Source organism: Pagrus major, chromosome 2 (genome assembly GCF_040436345.1).
Source record: "Pagrus major chromosome 2, Pma_NU_1.0".
Classification (NCBI taxonomy): Eukaryota; Metazoa; Chordata; class Actinopteri; order Spariformes; family Sparidae; genus Pagrus; species Pagrus major.
In genome coordinates, this window is record NC_133216.1 from 14,314,961 (window position 1) to 14,333,757 (window position 18,797).

Consider the following 18,797-nt stretch of genomic DNA (forward strand, 5'->3'; position numbering starts at 1 on the left):
GAACCCTCTCTGTCTCCGCCTCCATGTCTGCAGGCGCCATGTCTGACACGACACACAGCGGTGTCAGCTTCTACATCATCCTGGTGGGCGTCTTAGCTTTAGTGATGGTCTGTGGCTGCGCCGCCTGCGCCTTCATCCTCTCCCACCTCCATCGAAAGCGGAAAAAGCAGCAGGCCGTCCCACAGGAAGAAGGCATCAACAACCAGAGGGAGTTTGTCAACCTCATCAGAAACGTGGACCGTCCCGTGCCCCTCCTGCCCCCCGCAACCGCCCCGCTCGCTCACCCTCCAGCCCCCGCCCCCGTCTCACGTTGCTACGAGGAGATTGAACTGACCCTGCCACCCTCTCCGGCACCTTCACACCCCTCTCCGGCTCTAAAGCCAGCTCATGCGCCCAAACTGGACATTTCAAACCGGGAGAGGGAGAAGTTGAACCGCTTCCACTACACAGACAGCCAGGAACTGGAGGCCTGACCTTTGAACTCTTGGGAGCTTCTGTTTTTTATTTTATTTTGCGTTTTTCGCACTCTCTCGCTCACAGACCTGATTCTAGTTTTTTGCACTGTGTCACCGTTGCAGTCATGAAAACAGGCTGACCCTACGACCTTTATGTGCTCAGGTAGCTGTCAGCAGACACCTGAGGAGGAGCAAAGGCTGCTATAAGCAGAAGGGTCAAAAGTCTAACTGCGTTGTCGTCTTTGACCTTGTTTGACGACCATGAGAAGCGACAGGTGCGTGACGTTTGACTGTAAGATTCATCAGACTCTTGATTTAATCTAGAGACTTGAGTGCCTGAGATACTGTCAAGAGGAAAAAGAGGATCGTTCTCTGTTTCCTGGTCCACGACGCCATCTGATTGGTGTTCAGACCTCCATTTCCGTTTCAGACTGAACTCTGACAGACAGAGAGATTAACGAATGGATGTTTATTTAACACTTTCCGTGTCTGGTTGTGTGTAAATGTGTGTGAGAGTGAACTAGAGAATGTATATTATGAGTGTACGTGTTGGAAAAGGAAGGACAGAGACGGTTTACTTTAAGAAAAGAAAACAAAGTTGATCTACTTGTCAAAGAGAGTTCATACTCCCGCTCTGAAGGCTTTAAAGCCTTTTAAAAACTGTTTTTAAAACTATACACTGTTGCCTGTATTGTCTCTGTAATACTACAGTCTGTCAAAGATGTATGATTTTTTCATACCTGCGTGTAAAATAGCTTTTTTGTACATGGATATATTGTACATATTGATGCCCTTTTTGTACTGTGGTTTGGTCTGGAAGTATCACTGTATTACTTTGCTCTGTTTGTCCCATTTCGCTTTCCATTTGGAGCAACCAGCACATGTGGATTGTAATAAAAGTGCATTTACCAACTCTATTTTTTAATTTTTTAATTACAAATCATCATTAATAACCAGTGTTAGGACCACAGGTATTTCAGTCGCTGCTAGAGGGAGGTGTCAGCGCTGACATACAGAGATTAAAGGTGCAAAATGTAATCATTTTAGTTTCAAACATTTTCAAATTAGCTTACACTTGTCATCAGAGTGTGAAAATATTTATTTCAACATCATGTTCTGGCACCTTTTCCTGCCAGCATCCCCTCCTGGGTCCGTCCAAACCTGCTAGCGGTGCAATCAACACCAACACTCCCCCAACGCTTCAAGTTTGGACTGTAAAATATTTATATATGCATAACAACTTTTGGGATACTATGACAAGCTTTCCTGTGAATATCATTGTCACAGGCCCAAGCAATGATGCATCATGAGTGAGCAACAATCAAAAGTCTTTTGAAGTTCTCATTTGCTCTTTATTTATGAGTTTGTACGACTAATCACAAACTAATTACAAGTGTGTTTTTCTCAGTGTCACAATCAAATGTGAGTATTGTTTATGTTGCACACCAAGCAGTGCTCATAGACCTTCCACAGATCCCATTTATATGCCAAATATGTCATGTTGAATTTTAGGAAAATGTTTAACAACCATAAAACGTATGTAGTTTGGAGTTTAATGTGTCCACTGTAAGCATCGTACAGCTTCAGTGAAGTATCAGAACAAACAGAGACAGCGCTGCAGACTTTGTAGGAGGAGAAAAACAGGGTTTAAAACTGGTAAGAAGTGATGGGATCACATTACAAGAAGAAGATAGGGCAACACACAGACTTAGGGATACAGAAAATAAGCATCTTATGTAAAAAAGGAAAACAAACACATGGAAATATAAATTAGGAACACACAATATGGTCAAAAACATCATATTGCAATTATTTTTTGACAGAAATTGTGATGCAAGATTAGTGAGAGTGATCAATTTTGCATCACAATTTTTATTTTCACTGAAAAATCTATTAAAATCATTATGTCTGCAAAACAGTACAGTACAGTACTTCAGTAAAATGCTATTTTGTCACACATTTGACCTTTTCCCTAAAAAAAATTGCAGCCTCTTGCGATTTTGGATATTGAACTTTGCCATATTGCAATTGCAATTATATTTTGGTTATAAAATTTTTCATAAAAAGTTACATGTGATGATCTTTACAAGCGAGCGTGAAGAGCTTCTTACCCTTTGTGTCAGTGTGAGAGCACTTTTCAGATGCTATGACAAGCTCAACAGTTCATATCATTGTTAAAGGCCCGAGGGAGGATATTTCACCATGGAGCACATGGCTCACCGCCACTATGACTAGGTCAGTGGGTCACTGTATACACAAGGTCTCTTTCTCTCTCTCTCTCTCTCTCTCTGACACACATTCACAAACAATGATCCTGACCAGGAAAATTGTCCACAGTCTTCCTAGAAAACAACTGTGCGGTTGTGGGAAACTTGTCCGTTGTTGGAAAGTTGATAAAGTTTGTAGAAAGTTACAAAATCATGGAAATCAAATTACCCTATTTTAACCCCTTAACACCATGTCACTGTAAATTCATTGTATGCTTTAGGTGTCATGCAAACCGCTAAAATATTAAATATATAAACATAAAGAACACAAAACGTTTATTTGGCAGTGTAGTATGTAAACCCAACTCCTCTGTATATGTCATGCTGATGTCAAAATGATAAATTAACTGTAGAAATGTGTGTGAAAGGAAGGGTTGTGTGTAAAGTGACACAGCAGCGAAAGTTACCAGGCACATGCATGTGACAAATGTGATCTAACAGCGGCAGACTGGAAACGAACACGGGCTTCCTGTCGCCACCCTGGTCAGGAGGAAATGTAGGAAATAGAGTTCACACACACACACATGACTGTAGGACACCCTCCACCTGCTGTGCGGTTTCAGGATGTCAAACCTCAGCCTGCATGTTAGGAAGTTTTCTCAAAAGGTGCTGCCCCTCAATCCAAAAAACGGTTGTTGAGCGCCTGAGGACAGATGTTTACCTGTGAAATCTCAGGTGTTGACAGCGGTGCAGGTAATTTTGTTCCCTTCAGTTTTAATGTCACGATCTTGGCGACTTTGTCAGTTCCTCGTTGAAGCAGACAGAAGTTTGAAAAGAAACTTTCTGGTCTCTGTCCTTCACTCTCCTGACAGCCTGTGGGTAATAGTACAAATAAAGGGTAATCTGGGGTTTAAACTATGATTGATTTGTCACTGGGGATCCAAATTTCAACATTTGCACAGAGCCTGTTGCATAAGAAGGATCATTTATGTTAATTCAGCTGATCTGGGTTGACACAAGAGGCATCTCATCACAGAAAAGAGTTTTGAGGTGGAGTTATTCTATTCAATTCAATGTAATTTACTTTATTCCCCCAGAAAAGTGAGGCGGACCTCAGAGTTCAGAGCATCTCTCCTGTCTTACAGGGACATCTTGTGGCCACAGCAGGTAGAAACTTTAAAACCACTTCGTCTCATGACTCGTGTTACCACTCTCACTTTTTAATATCATCTTCACATCCTTTATTATCCAGATCCATATATAGTGTTTTCTACATTAGCACTTTATAGAGGATCAAAATGTGTGCGATGATGTGCAAAAAGTTAAACAAAGAACAATAAAATAAATGTGAGTAACAAACTGGCAAATGACTTGAAAACAGTTCAAACGGTCGTGATAAAACTCATCAATTCATCGTTAAGAATCAGGATTCACATGAGCACAAAAGCTGTAAACTGTAAACCAAATGATGGAAATATAAATGAAAACATCTATGAAAGGATAAAGATCTATCAACTGCTTCAAAAATCATTAAAGTCCACGTTTAAGTTAGGTTAATTGGTTACTCTACATTGTCCATAGGTGTGAATGTGAGCGTGAATGGTTGTTTGTCCCTATATGTCAGCCCTGTGATGAACTGTTGACTTATCCAGGGTGTACCCCGCCGGCACCCACTGTCAGCTGGGATCGACTCCAGGATAAGTGGTTTCAATGGATGGATGTAGTTTGTTTAGACATAAAAAAAAATCAGTCAATCTTCTGATTAAATTGTCTTCCCCAAAACTACATAATGCACCTTTAAGGTTTTCCTGAATCAAATGATGGCAGGGTTAGGGTAGGGCATTTTATTGTCCTAACACAAGAGTCAGGCGCCCCAAGAATTGTTTTAGGTCTGTGAGGTTAATTTGTGAGGTTAATTTAAGCCATATATACAGTATATATACAGTATATATATATATATATATATATATATATATATATATATATATATATATATATATATATATATATATATACTGTATATGTATATCAAATCAATCATTAAGCCCAGTGTTCAGCACTGACAGTGACGCTCTCTGGTGTACATGCTGTGTACAGCTGTGTAGCGCCCCCGCAGGCTGAGCTCGGTACTGCACAGACCGACTACAACAGCTCGTCCGTGGAGAAGGAGGCGTGTAATTGACAGCGCGACGCTAACATCGTCCTCGGCTGACGAAAACAACCCCAGTGTGTGTTGGCGATCCGTAAAACAGGTAAACGGTGACATTTAAACCCGTGCCGAGGCTGTTCTGCAGCTGTGTCTCATGCTGTGTTGGTGCTAGAGAGGCTGCGACACACGCGTCTTTGCAGGTTGAGCTAAGCTAATGTGTGCTAGCTGTGATGCTAACAGTAGGCCTGGTCTGCATGCGCAACCAGGCCGACGTGCACGCCAACAAACTCCTCAATAACTTTGAAAACATTGATATTTCACAGACTATTCAGCCTAACATCAATGGGAGGAAGGCGCATATGGTATACATAAATATAACTTACAACAGATGAACAGTGTTGTGGTGTGAGGAGCTTGACAACAATAATATAAAGATAGTTAGCTAGGTTAGCTCTTCGGCTCCAGGCGGTTTAGCTACATGAAGCTACTAAACAAACACAAGTAATGTTAATGATTACACGCAGAGGCGATGAAACTGGTATCAAAGCTTACAATGACATGGTTGTGTTGTGCAATTTGTTAAAGTTAATTAACTATACCTTTTAATATTGCAATAGTGCAACCCATGCACACTCAAACTGTGGATGTAATTAACCTTTTAATCAGAGAAGGTAATTGGAAATACAGTAAAACTTCTACTGGGAGTATTTTGCATAAATGTATTGGCTTTCATTTTGTTTGTTGGCTTGAATGTCACTTTACTCTGCAGCACCAAATACTTGGCTACAGTTATGGGCAGCTTAAAGTCAACTATCGACTCCTTTATAAATAGTTAAATATAAAAATAATGTGTATAGTTGGTGCTGAGCCACAAGGGAAGAATGGCATGAAAGCCCTCTTATGATATCAGTTAACATGAAGCCATGTCTGTGACAAAAGGGGACATCACATGGAGTTATCTAGGTTAAAGTTAACTACACCGGACTGGATTATCATGATGGTTACTTCATTTAAATCACAGCACACACAGCAAGAAATAACAATAACCTCAATTGTTTATTTTGGATTAGGCATCTTTGGAATGGGGTGGAGCTGTAATGGTTATCTCTGCTGAAGATGTGGGGTCAGATAAAACAGGAAATGCAGCATTTTTCATGGCAGATAAATAATCGGTGGCTTAATTAAAAATAAATAGATCTATGCTACAAGGTTGTGATGTCTCATGACTTCTCTTGTTTGTTTGCAAGGACTTCAGAAGCAGTACACGCAGACATGCAGTGCACATGTGCAAAATATACATACAATCCTGCTATATGTTGACAAAATAGTCCAGAAAAATAGGCTAATTTTTGTTAAAAGGCAACTGTCTGCACAAGCAGTTTGTGTTTGTTATGAAATATTTTTATAAAAAAAATAGTCTCACCCTGGAGCCCTGCTGTGTTGTTGTCCATAAAATGTACATAATGCTCCACAATATTTGTAAAATGTACAAATATTCTGATATACTGCTTTCCCAGAATTATCTTTACTCAGTATGATTGAGAGTCACCGGTTGTATCCTAGATAAATATAGAACTGAGCGTTGGCATTGTGCTCTCAGTTGTATTTATTGTGCTTCATGGTTTGTTGTTTTCATGAGAAATAACTGCTGAAAGTAGTTATATTCTAATATCTATATCAATAAAATGATGTGGGAGCCTGAAGTTATGTAAAGTGCTCTCTAGAGCTCTGTCTGTGCAGCTTGCCCCGTCGATTATTTGTTAAAAATACATTCTTCTGTCTCCTTCACTCCACGCCTCCTCCACTCCTATCTCTGTACTGAAATTTCCTCACGTCCTTTTGTGCTCTCTCTTTCTCCTCTCTCCCATGTTACTTTCCTCTCTGGCCATTTACAGCAGCCGTGCCCCGCCGCGCCCCCACCCCCAGCGGAGCCGTCATGTGGCAGGAGGCCCGCAAGCATGAGCGCAAGCTCCGTGGCATGATGGTAGATTACAAACGCCGAGGCGAGCGACGGCGGGAGTACTACGAGAAGATAGTAAGAGACTTTTTCATCTAGCTGAGCAACACATTCAGAGATACTCGAGTGTTATAATATTTGTTGTAGCTGACTAACGGTGTCTGATTAAGACCTGAGACACATTGATACAGTTAACTATCAGATTTACAGCAGTGTTTTGAACAGTGGAGATAAGAGTGTGCTCGATCAGCACCATGCACAGCCTGAATTGTGCTTCTGGTTTGAAATGAAGATGAAATTCAGGAGATAAAGGGCTGTGCAGTATAATATCGTTCGCTGTGTGGTGAGTTTTTTTATTTGATTACAAGATGCCATTTTATCGTCTGCTGACTGCCTCTCATTCTGTCTCAACAGAAAAAAGATCCAGCTCAGTTTCTGCAGGTTCATGGCCGAGCCTACAAGATCCATCTGGATCCTGCTGTGGCTCTGGCTGCAGAGAGCCCCATCAACATGTGAGGAGACAGACACACACACACACACACCCTACATACGTACATACTAGACATCACATCAGATGCACAGTATGTGTCGGATCTCACTGATCAGATTTAACCTCTGTTTTGTCAAAAGGATGCCGTGGCAGGGAGATGCCAACAACATGATTGACAGGTTTGATGTGAGGGCTCACCTGGACTACATCCCCACCTACACACCTCCACTGCTCAGCACATCGTAAGTTTTAAAGTGAAATGAACGTCACACTCTGTCTATTATGAATATTTTATGATGTTTAATTTCTTTTCCTCATGATTGTACATAACAGTGGGGCATTGTGGCAATGTTCATGTTTTCTTCTTTTATTACACATTTTGGTATTTGAGGCGTTTTACTGAAGTAGAGCAAAAGTCATCAATATAACAATGCACAATACCTTAACATAAAGTTAGAAAGTTTTGAGAGTGCTTTGAAGCTTAAGCAGAGAGGTTTTAGTCAGTTAGTTTGGTTTTTATTCTTTTCTGTTTAACACAACAACATGTTTAGCTTATATATGTAGAAGTTTACCAGCTTGAGTCAGAAGATTTTCTAGTAAATGTAATACTTGGACAGAAAAACATATCCAGCCTTTTTGATGTCTGAATGCATCATACTCAAAACACTGGTTGTTGCTGTATTTTAAAATGAATGTGTTACTGAATAATGTCAAGCGTTATTAAATTTCTTCTTCTACAATGCTTAAGAGCCAGATGCTTCAGCCTCAGTTAGAAGAGAAAATGCTCAGCGTGTTGAGATGTGAGTATTCAGTCAAGTTTTAAATGTGAAAAACATCCTTCCACTCTTTGTGTCATGCAGCACCCCGGAGCAGGAGATGGAGGAGAGGAAGTGCAATTATGAACGCTACAGAGGCCTCGTGCAGAACGACTTTGCCAACAGTGAGTATCACAAACTCATTTACTGATGTTCTTTCAAGAAAAAGTTGAATTTTATTCGACTGTCAGAAGCTGCATCATCAGAAGTAATACATCACTTTAACAATACATTTCACACATTCACAGTGCTGCACATGTTATCTTGATGTCGCTATAATAGTCTGTTAACCTGCCCTCAGTGGGTATATTTTGCAGTCGTGTTGTGCTGTTAAACTCCCTGCTGTCCTCCCACAGTCTCTGAGGAGCAATGTTTATACCAAATCTACCTGGATGAGCTCTACGGTGGCCTGCAGAAGCCAAATGAGGATGAGAAGAAAAAGTATGTTTAAAGTGGTTGTTTCATCCTGACTTGTATCCAACATTTCAGCTGTTTGTGTATTTATAAATGTCTCCTTCCATCGTGCAGACTGGCAGAAAAAAAGGCCACCATTGGTTACACCTATGAAGACAGCACTGTGACCGAGCCTGACCCCCAGTCAGACAAAGATGAAGACAATTCAGAGAACAGTGAATCCGAAGAGGACGAGGGCATCCCAGATATTGGTGAGGAAATGGGTTCAGCACTAATGAGATTAACACATTAGGGGGGAAAAAACAAAGCTGTAAAGGTAAGTAGCTCCAGAAACGGGAAGCAGAGCAGAAATATGTATCAGAGAACAACAACAACCTTCAGTCTGTCGATCTTCATCAGTTTATAAGAAAACACAATCATATCTGGCTTAAAATCAGTAGAAATGATTATTAAATTAAGCACAACTTGACATTTTTTTAATTTATTCTCATTGTGTTTTACCTGCTGTGAACTTAGAATCTGTTTTAACAAAAACAAATCCTGTCTCTACAAATATATGTTAAACATGAGTATGAGGGTAAAATCTTGTTTTTGTCTCTGTGCACAGATGTGGAGGTCGATGTTGATGAGCTGAACCAGGAACAGGTGTTGGACGTAAACAAAATGGCGACATCTTATGGAATGGCCGAAGGAGACTTTGTGAGGTAACTTGTCTGTGATTACATCATGATGTCTCAGAGCTCACCTGTTGGGTCTGTCATGTGCTGCTGTGATTGAGGCTCTGTTGCTTTTATAGGTTCTTTGTTTACAAATATGTAAGAAACTCAGATGAGTGACCTCATTTAAAAAAAATGTGCACTGTTTTTTGTTGCAAGACTGTTAACATGATACCTGTTTCTCAGGATGTTACGGAAAGACAAGGAGGAAGTGGAGGCCATCAAACATGCCAAAGCTCTGGAGGCGGAGAAGGCCATGTACTCTGTAAGATGACGTCCACTGAGGAATTTGTGTCTTATGATTGATTCTTATCAGCATTTTTAAGCAACATGTTTGATCGTCTCAGGGCCGGCGTTCCCGCAGACAAAGGAGAGAGTTCAGAGAAAAGAGGCTCAAAGGTAGACAGATCAGCCCACCAAGGTAAATTGATGATGCCCTGAAAGGGTTTTTATCTAATCAGTTTGCTTACCTCAAAACATGTTTAAGTTAAGTCATGCTCCTGTTTTTCAGCTATGCCAGGAGAGACAGCCCAACGTACGACCCCTATAAACGGTGAGTTGACTTCATCAGTTTCCTTGCTAATGTCCTGATTTCTTTTGTTTGCCTGTGTGTTTGAAATTTCTGGTTTTTATGATTTCTCTCAGGCCAGAGTCCGAGTCAAGCTCTGAGTCCCGGTCACGCTCTCGTACACCCGGTCCAGAGAAGATCACCTTCATCACCAGCTTTGGAGGCAGCGATGATGAAGCTGCAGCAGCACAAACACCTGCTCCTCACACTGGCCATGCCACCTCCAACTCGCAGCACCCTGCAGGTCATAACAGGGGCTCCCGGTCGGTAACTTTCCGTTTTCCTGGCTTTTCATTGGTTACAGTCAGTTTGTTGTCTGTTGAAATGACCACAGCTGTTGAGGCAGAAAGAATACTGACGATGAAATACTGATTTTTGTGGTAGGTGAGGTGGATTACAGTTTTTTATGAAGTGAAGTCAGTGCAAAGAGTTGCCGTTAAGTGCACTTAATTGCACTCTGCATGTGTGTATAGACAAAATGTGTAAGATTGGATAGTTGTAAGCATTGACACACATTTACTAGGTTGATTGTGGCAATGGGAAGCAGTTATATGATTCTTAAATATTTTGATAATTTACAAAAAGTCGACCCTGTGATTTCTTCAAAACAAGAGAACAGAAGTATTCTGAAGATAGGCTAGGTGCTGGGCTGGTGTTCTTACTAAAACAGCGTCTCTGTTTATCCAGGAGACGAAGGTCATCCTCCAGTCACTCCCCATCCTCCTCCTCCCACTCCTCCTCTCGCTCCTCCTCTCGCTCTTCTTCCCGTTCACGCCGTGCCCGACGTGGACGGGGAGGGAGGGATGGGCGGCGATCCCGGACCCGGTCGCGGTCGAGACGGCGTTCCAGATCTCACTCCCGGGGTAGAGGAGGGAACGGAGGGAGCGCATCTTGGAGGAGACGAGACCGGACACGATCGCGGTCTAACGACCGAGAAAGAGAACGAGAGAGGGACAGAGACAGAGACAGGGATAGGGATAGGAGACGATACTCTGCACGCAGACGAACGAGGTAAGATGTCTGCCAATGTCTCCCAACAGTGACCTATTAACATCACACACAGTAGTGACCTCAGCTCTCTTTCCGTTCTGTCAGGTCCCGTTCCAGCTCACGACAGGGGGGCGGCTCGAGGCGAGGATGTCGGAGCAGCGGAGGCCATCGGCGGGGAGACAGCGACAGCCACAGTCCCTCTCAGTCCCCCAGTCGTGCCAACCACAGTCCCTCCCCTGCTCACAGAGGAGCCCAGGCCTCTTCCACCACCATCTGTGACAAGCTAAGAAAGTAAGAAGGTCATGTAAACACTGTGGCAGCGACAAATCTCCACTAGGGGTGTAACGATTCTGAAACAGAGTGCGAAGCCATGAAATAAATGTCCACAATCTGGAGTTGAATCTGGGACATCTGTTTACTGTCAGTCTTGTCCCAAAAAGGAGAAAAACTACAAAAAACAATTACATTCCCTCCTCAGATAAGACTTCCTTCTCTTCTCTAAAACTTTAGTTTTGTCTGACTGTTGGCCCATGTTTTTACATTGTGTGGGCTCGCAGTAAACCACGTACCTGCTTCTGCTGATTGACTGCTCTCTGCAAGGTGCATTCAGGGGCTGCTCGTAAATTACAAACATGTCTCATTCCATTCGCATCCAACTTTTCAAAGACTTTGTGCTGCACTTATTAATTTTGTGTGAAGTTAAAGATAGGGAAGGCAATTCTGGACAATTTCCCAGGTCAGCAGATACAGAAGTTTTGGGTTACAATGTCCCAAATCATCGGTATTTGACGACCTGGGAATGAGACTCTACAATCAACTTTATTTCTCAAGAATCACTTTCTCTATCTTTAACTTACAAAGTTAATCTACTTCATAATGTTGTTTAGTGGTTTTGATATTCCAAATTGCAGTTGATTAAACAAAACAAACATTTTTCCTCGTTTTTTTCTCATTCACACGAGCTGAACCGAACCATGGATTTAGATAATCGTTACACCCCTAATCTCAACCGAAACACTTATTTGTGATGTAGATAAAGTTTTTGATTATCAATCAAGATGTCACTCTTCCCCAGCTAATCGTCTTCTCTCTTCCTCTCCAGGCCTGAAACTCCGGGTGGTAAAGAGACGGGAGCTGCCAAAGTCAGTAAGAATTTGATCTAGCTGGGTTTCTTGCTAAAGCCTACGCCTCCCTCATCCCTGACAGGCTGACATGGTTGTCCACCAGACTGGGATGTAGAAGCCATTGTTGCCCACAGAAAATAAAATGATGTGATTTTTTTTTTTCTTTTTTTTTCTTTCTTGTTTCCACAAAGTGGACATGCACTGCAATCAAAGCCCCTCATCTATTTGCCATTACAGTTTTCTTCACCTTCTCAGTGTTTTGCTGAGAAGAATGTGAACTTGCCAACACTGAAAAAATGACTGAATTAATGCTGCCATCTCTGTATGGAGTGAACATTTGGGCACCCTGTGAAGTCATTTTGTCTTGATTGTGCTTTAAGTCTGGGTTGTGCATGCATGTGTATATATATACATGTGGGTGAGAGAGTGAAGCGTCTTTATATCTGTTTGTAGTCTCAGCAGTACATCACATATCAAAGCCCTCAGAGGGAGAAGATGACTTGTTTTCCTCATGACTCCATGTCTTGTTACAACTTCAGTATTCACTAAATCAGTATTGGCCAAGTGATCATTTTATAGTGACAGATGATGTTTGATTAACGATTGAAAAACAACATGGGTGTGCTCTGGGCAGCCTTTCTTGGGCTTGTTTTAACAAGCAGCAGAGCACATACAGACTGAAGACCTAATGAGAGTTAAAGGAGCAGTTGGACATTTTGGGATATACACTTATTTCCTTTCTTGCAGAGACTTAGATTAGAAAATCGCACTTCGCACTAGGAGTGCGACATGTAGCTAAAGGGAGCAACCTGTTAGCTTAGTGTAAGTACTTGAAAACAGAGGCAAACAGCTAGCCTCTCTTTGTCCAAAGGTTTAAAAAAAATGCCTACAAGCACCTCTAAAGCTCTAAAACTAACATGTTAAACTTTGTTTAATCCGTACAAAAACTCACAAATAGCAGATTTCTGGGGGTTTATGTGCCGGCCTATTTCTAAATCAAACAAACCAGATATATCATGTTAGTCAGCAAGCTTAAGAGATGCTCATAGGTGGATTTTGTTCCCTTCAGACAGAACCAGGCTAGCTGTTCCCCTCTGTTCTCAGTCTTTATGCTAAGCTAAACTAACAGACGCTCGTGGAAGCTTCTTCTGATCTCACTCTAGGACAAAAAGGCTGATGAACTGAATATTTTGACATTTTGGAAAATATGTTTAAGGCTAAATAACATCTATTTGTTGTTAATTTCTAACATTATGGATAGTTTGCCAGCCTGAAGTGGTTTCTCTTTTACTGCTGTAGAAAAGATTTGCATGTACAGACAGAGTGGAAGAGGGTTATTACTTGTTCTAGCCTGCGGTTTTGTGACCTGCAGTTTTTCTTGCCTGGCCAGGTTTGAACGGCCCAGTGATGGGCGTGTCCCTGACAAAATGCCACTGGCTCTTTCTAAACTGAACGTACTGGACCTGAACTTGCCCTTGCCTCACTTCCCGACCTCCTTCTTCTTCTTTTCTCTCTAAATCTCTCTGACAGTTTTTGTACGTGTAAATCTGTTGTGTAAAGGTTCATGTGACTGGATCCTGCCCTAAAGCAGCAGTGTGTCTCTGTCCACACACACACACACACACACACACACACACACACACACACACTCACACACGCACACAGCCTGTAAGACCCCAGGGTGCTTGTTGACTCAACAAACATCACACATGATTAATTTATCTGTGGCCTTTTCATCTCCACCAGCTACTGTACATGAAGGTGATGGTACTGAAATTGTGTAACAGCACGGTGCCTTTGATCTCTCTCTCTCTCACACACACACACACACACACCGACACACACACACTCACTTTTATCAGGCTGTGAGAGGATGTGCTAACACAGTTGTGTCACCTGCAGCCCAAGATGACCCCTCAGGAGCGTCTGAAGCTACGAATGCAGAAGGCGCTCAACAAGCAGTGTGAGTACAACAGCACAGACCCCTGAGTGATGTCGAGATGTTGAACGTTTTGTCACGTAATGCAGATGACAAAACTGATAACTGATTTGTCATCTCCTCTTAATTTGCTGTGTTTGTTTTTTCTTGTCCTGCAGCCAAGGCGGATAAAAGAGCAGCTCAGGTGAAGATCCAGCAACAGGAACACAAACGACAGGTGTGTCTTAGTTTGTTTTTTTTAGGCAGAAACGGCTACTACTGTTATCCTGCATCTCCCCTCATTACTGTGTGTTTGTTTTACAGGAGCGGGAAGGAGAGCTACGAGCCATGGCACGCAAAATACGCATGAAGTAAGAATCTGTGTGTGTGTGTGGGTGTGTGTGTCTAAGTGGACTGTTTGGTATTTGCATGTTGCAATTGTCTGACCCAGAAGCTCTGCCTTTAGGGAGCGTGAGCGACGAGAGAAAGAGAGGGACGAATGGGAGAGACAGTATGGCCGACAGAGCCACTCGCCTTCTCCTTCCAAACATGGTAAGATCGCAAACAGCCATATGGATCTAATAGAATAATAATGATTTTATTCAGCGCAGTGTTTATTGTGTGTGTGTGTGTGTGCTTACTCAGAACAGAAGTAACCAAAATATTTAATCAGCCAGCGACTGATCTGCTGGCGTCAGTTTGCCCTCTGACAGTTTTATTGGCGTTAGATGTTGTGGCATGCTATTGTTTTGATGGTGTGCTCTGTCTCCTCTGTCCCTCAGGCCGAGAGCACAGCTCACACAGAAGGTATGCTAGAAGCCGCAAGAATCTGCACAGCTCCGACGAAGCAGAGTGATCTGTAGGGATTTGTTCACATTAATACACAAACATTATCTCAAAGGTCTTTTTATATGCAAAACTTCAGCTACCTTTCTTCTGTTATCTGTCAAATCTGTGAGGTAACTTTTGAGGGAGAAGTCGGGCCAAGACCAGCAACAAAAACAATCCAGTTAATAAAGAAAGTCACACAAAATGCCTCAAACTCTTCACTGCAATTAATTCTTCTTGGCAAACACAAACACGTTTGAATTTCAATACAATTCATAAGAACGTGTTTATAAACAAGTTTATAATCAAATTCTGAATGGAAAGTTTACTTTTAAACAGTTGCCAAATGGTTACATTGACAAGACCAAAGTGATCTGTGTCTTTGGTCGTTGCGAACTGAGCTATCATCGTAGCACGTCCAGTCTGAAATACCACTTGATGGCAAAGCACACAGCTGATGCGAATTCTCCGCCCCCTCGTCATAGCGTCAAAAAGAAATCAAGGGACATTTAGAATTAAATATTTTAATCGTTTGACAGCACTAATTTTTAGTAATAAACTTTTCAAGACAAAGTTACAAATTGATGTACGAGGTTGGACCAGAATTAAAAGGTTTCAGAACTGCAATGAGGCAAATAAAATCAGATAAATAGACGAGACCTGTTCTGCTTTTTTTTATATGTTATTGTGCATGTAAAAGATCTTGAAAGTTAAAAAGGTCAAACCAACAGAAGCTCCTCTCTCCCACAAAAAACACTGCTCCTTAAACGACTCGTCACAAGTCCCGCCTTTAATCCCGTCACACTACTCACCATGTCACACATTTGCATATTTTATGCCTAGCAGCTAGTTTGGCAGTAACAGCTGCTCTGTTGTTGTCAGCGGTGCTGGCTCAGGCGTGCGTGAGCCGACCAATCAGTACTCCTGGGTATTCAGGAGGCGGGGCCTTAAAGAGACAGGAACTAAAACAGAGCATTTAATACAGAGCTGCAGCGCTGGGCAGTATGAGAAAACTGATGTGTTTTTGAGCATTAAAGTATGTAAACTTATTCTGGTATTAACCCAAAATAAAATTATGAACCTGAAAATGAGCAGAATATGTCTCCTTTAAAATAATACAACAATAAAATGACAACATTTAGTTAAGAATCCACTTTTTGTTTAAGATATGTACTAAATTAACTTTTTAGTTGAAAAGTAAAATTTGTTAGTGAAGAAACATTGTACTGGAGACACTTTCTAAATGATCTCAGACATGAGTAGATGTATCTGGCGGCCTCTCGTCTCAAGTAAATAATAAAATTGACCTAAAATAGAAGTTTAGCTCAGTTGTCCATTCTTATTCAGACTAACCAGCAAATCTGTTAAGTATCATTAAAGCTGTCTTATAGCCTGTCTTATTCGCATATTTAAAAAAAGAGCCCAACCACTAACGTATGAAACTTTGAAACTCAGGATTGGAAACTCACATTTCTCCACAGATTAACACCTCAGTTTAAGTTTCTGGATATTAAATGTCACTAAACATGTGTTTATGTTAATAATGTGTGAAGACTTTAGTGCCCAGGCTTTAAAACTTTGGCCGAGTAATTCTGGAGAAAGAAAGGTGATCATTAAGTCTTATCCCCAGGTCGTTATTTCACATCCTGGAATGAGACTCAACGATCAACTGTCTTTCTACTTCAGGCACATTTTCTTTATTATGTTTATCAGATTATTTTGTTCTCATCTCATCTTGATACTGATTCATTTTGTGTTTTTCCAGGAGGTCGCGGTCTCGGTCAAGGAGTCCTCACTACCGATACTGAGCTGTGGAAACAGACGGATCCTTCAGTGCAGCGCTTTGTCACTGACAAACATATTGTCCTATGAAAGAGGACAGTACATGGAAATATGAAGAGATGGACTGACTGACTCACAAATCTGTACCTGAACACTCTGTTCTCTAGTTCTGTGTCCGCAGAATATAACATTTGACTGTGATACCTAAGTTTCACTAATCACACAGCCGACTGGTTCAGCCAAGCAGAGTTTGTTCTGCCCCTTTCATCTCTGCTTCGTCTTGATTTCTTCTGCATGCTTCCTTTTTATTCCTTTTCTGCCTGAACAGTTCTTCTCAACGTGGACTCGTCTGGGGACGTTTGTGTGTCAAAGTCCTTAATTGATAAGCAATATATCACATTTTACCTCACATCTTCATGTCATTGCTATCTATTTCGACCTTTTACTTTTCTCCAACAAGAAACACTCACTGAAGACCATTTAAAACATCTTTATTGAACTGATGTACAGGATATTTATACACATCCATGTGAAACCTCTTTGTGAAATCTGATGCAAACAAAATTCACGTATGAATAAAATCAATCGTCATCTCTTTTTATACTCTGTCCTCTGCCAGCCGGTCAACAGCAGCAAATAACTTTTTGTTCTCAGTAATGTGGAATGTTAAATACAGAACAGCAAATAAAAGTGTCTTTGAAATTGTTTGTTTTCTTCTTTTTTGAAATCCTGTGTTATTTTGGTTTTGCATTCAGTCTTTAAACATAAAACGGGCGTCGTATTATCGCGATATTCACGATAACATTAAAAACATGAAAAACTGATAGTGTTAAATATACATACGGTTATACCGTGTGAATTGTCCAGCGACGATGTTCGGCCTTGTTCATATTTCATTTATCGGTTCATCTGGTTGTCTTTTCACAAGTAATTGAGTGTAATTGTTCTTTCAGTACACTTTTTTCAAAAGGTTATGATTACAGATCATCTCCACCTCACCTCACATTCTGAGAGTAATTAATTTACCAAATGCACAGTAATCAAAGTTAGATTTGATTGTTCTGTAGATATTGTGATAATTATGCCATCGTAAATTTGTTTTTTGCTACGATAATTGTGTGATTAAAAATCTGATATCACAAACCTAACTTGAAATACTGATGGAAAACTCTTTTTCATTATCAATTAATCGTTTGGTCAACAAAATGTCCGAAAATAGGAAATCATTCCTAGAGTGCGCCCTGTCTTTGGTGAAAGTGCTTTTTCAAGTTTAATGTGTCTTCATCCTGGAGGTACAGAGACGTCCTAAACTGGATATTTCATGGAAGATTATAAGAAAAGAATTGAGGACACACGTCCTGTGACTCAGCACTGGTAAAATCATTGTTTGATGTCATTTGTTGATTGTTTCTTTCATGTGAAACTTTCAGTGCCGCTGTCTTGGCCAGGACTCCCTTGTAAATTAGATTCTATAGTGAGAAATGTCCGACCCAGTCCAATGTAATGTCTTGAATGTCTCGGTTTATTAGTCCAAACCCAAAAGTATTCAGTTTAATATGAAATAAAAGCAATAACCAGTTTTTTTAAATATATAAATATTTGAAAAATGACTTTAATGATGAATCAACGATCAAAATAGTTGGTGATTATTTTTCTGTTGATCATCCAGTGTCCAATATTACTTTGGTAAAAGTGACAGTCACCCGTACAAGTCTGAAAGTATCTGATGATAAATGTACTTAAGTATGAAAAGTACAAGTAAATGTAAGTAATACATATATTTACCTTTATGTCTGTAATGTATGTGGTGGGCTGACTGATATTCAGCATTTTTCTGAGTATCAGAATGGGTTTTTAATCGATTGCTGATCAAATAAATACATTTTAATATGTTCTACTTTGGCTCTGATGCAGAATGTAATCTGCAAAGTAACTAGTTACTGAAGTCATCAAGTAAATGTAGAATTTAAAGTACAATGTTTGCCTCCAAACTGGTGAAGTGGAAGTATAAAGTAACAGAAAATGAAAAGTACCTCAAAATTAAACTCTTCATTTGTTTTCTTTCTTCCCTTTTCTGTGATTTTGCCTGCTGATCACTTTTACTCAGTAAAATTACTCATATTGACTTTTTGTGTTTTTGCTTTTTCTCTTCTGCCTTCTTGTTTGAACTCCTGAGACCAGACATCCTTGTGTTTGACTTGACCGTTGACTGTTTATTCTGTAACATCCTCCTGAGTTTCCTGCTTTTGCTTGTTTGTCAAAGCACTTTGTAAAAACTCTGTTTTTTAAATAAAGTTTATCACAAGTTTATTATCGAGTAAATGTACTTAGTTACATTCCATCACCGCTACGGGCTAATCGATTAATCGACTAGTCGTTGCAGC

The 18,797-nt window shown here is 40.7% G+C and overlaps 2 protein-coding genes across 4 annotated transcripts in view; both read left to right on the top strand.

The window, feature by feature from the left end:
- The window catches only part of LOC141019793 (uncharacterized), a 47,297-nt gene extending 46,824 nt beyond the window's left edge, over positions 1–473 (top strand). Inside the window, exon 15 of the mRNA XM_073494803.1 lies at positions 34–473. Coding sequence (XP_073350904.1) covers positions 34–473 — 440 coding nt within the window. The remainder of the gene's footprint in view (positions 1–33) is intronic.
- A 4,308-nt stretch (positions 474–4,781) lies between these two features.
- clasrp (CLK4-associating serine/arginine rich protein) lies at positions 4,782–17,118 on the top strand. 3 transcript variants are annotated; one of them, XM_073481987.1, is made up of 21 exons: positions 4,782–4,914; positions 6,707–6,846; positions 7,183–7,280; positions 7,399–7,500; positions 8,119–8,198; positions 8,430–8,514; positions 8,602–8,738; positions 9,095–9,191; positions 9,390–9,468; positions 9,551–9,624; positions 9,715–9,756; positions 9,849–10,034; positions 10,459–10,782; positions 10,867–11,052; positions 11,864–11,903; positions 13,788–13,848; positions 13,983–14,041; positions 14,128–14,174; positions 14,270–14,355; positions 14,586–14,662; positions 16,397–17,118. In XM_073481987.1, exons 2-20 carry the CDS (start codon positions 6,748–6,750, stop codon positions 14,657–14,659), a joined length of 1,956 nt encoding a protein of 651 aa, XP_073338088.1. In that variant the 5' UTR covers positions 4,782–4,914; positions 6,707–6,747; the 3' UTR covers positions 14,660–14,662; positions 16,397–17,118. The 3 variants fall into 3 exon arrangements, with proteins under 3 accessions (XP_073338088.1, XP_073338097.1, XP_073338106.1); XM_073481996.1 differs by having other exon boundaries at positions 4,791–4,914; positions 14,586–14,610; XM_073482005.1 differs by lacking the exons at positions 14,270–14,355; positions 14,586–14,662; positions 16,397–17,118 and having other exon boundaries at positions 4,829–4,914; positions 11,864–11,907.
- Positions 17,119–18,797: the final 1,679 nt, after the last annotated feature.

What these genes read in the sequence shown, in the direction of transcription:
- clasrp (XM_073481987.1), top strand. Translation starts at nt 6,748, where the DNA reads ATGTGGCAGGAGGCCCGCAAGCATGAGCGCAAGCTCCGTGGCATGATG. An exon ending in GGGAGTACTACGAGAAGATA is followed by an intron (nt 6,847 to 7,182) that starts GTAAGAGACTTT and finishes CTGTCTCAACAG; the next exon opens with AAAAAAGATCCAGCTCAGTT. An exon ending in AACAGGAACACAAACGACAG is followed by an intron (nt 14,042 to 14,127) that starts GTGTGTCTTAGT and finishes TTTGTTTTACAG; the next exon opens with GAGCGGGAAGGAGAGCTACG.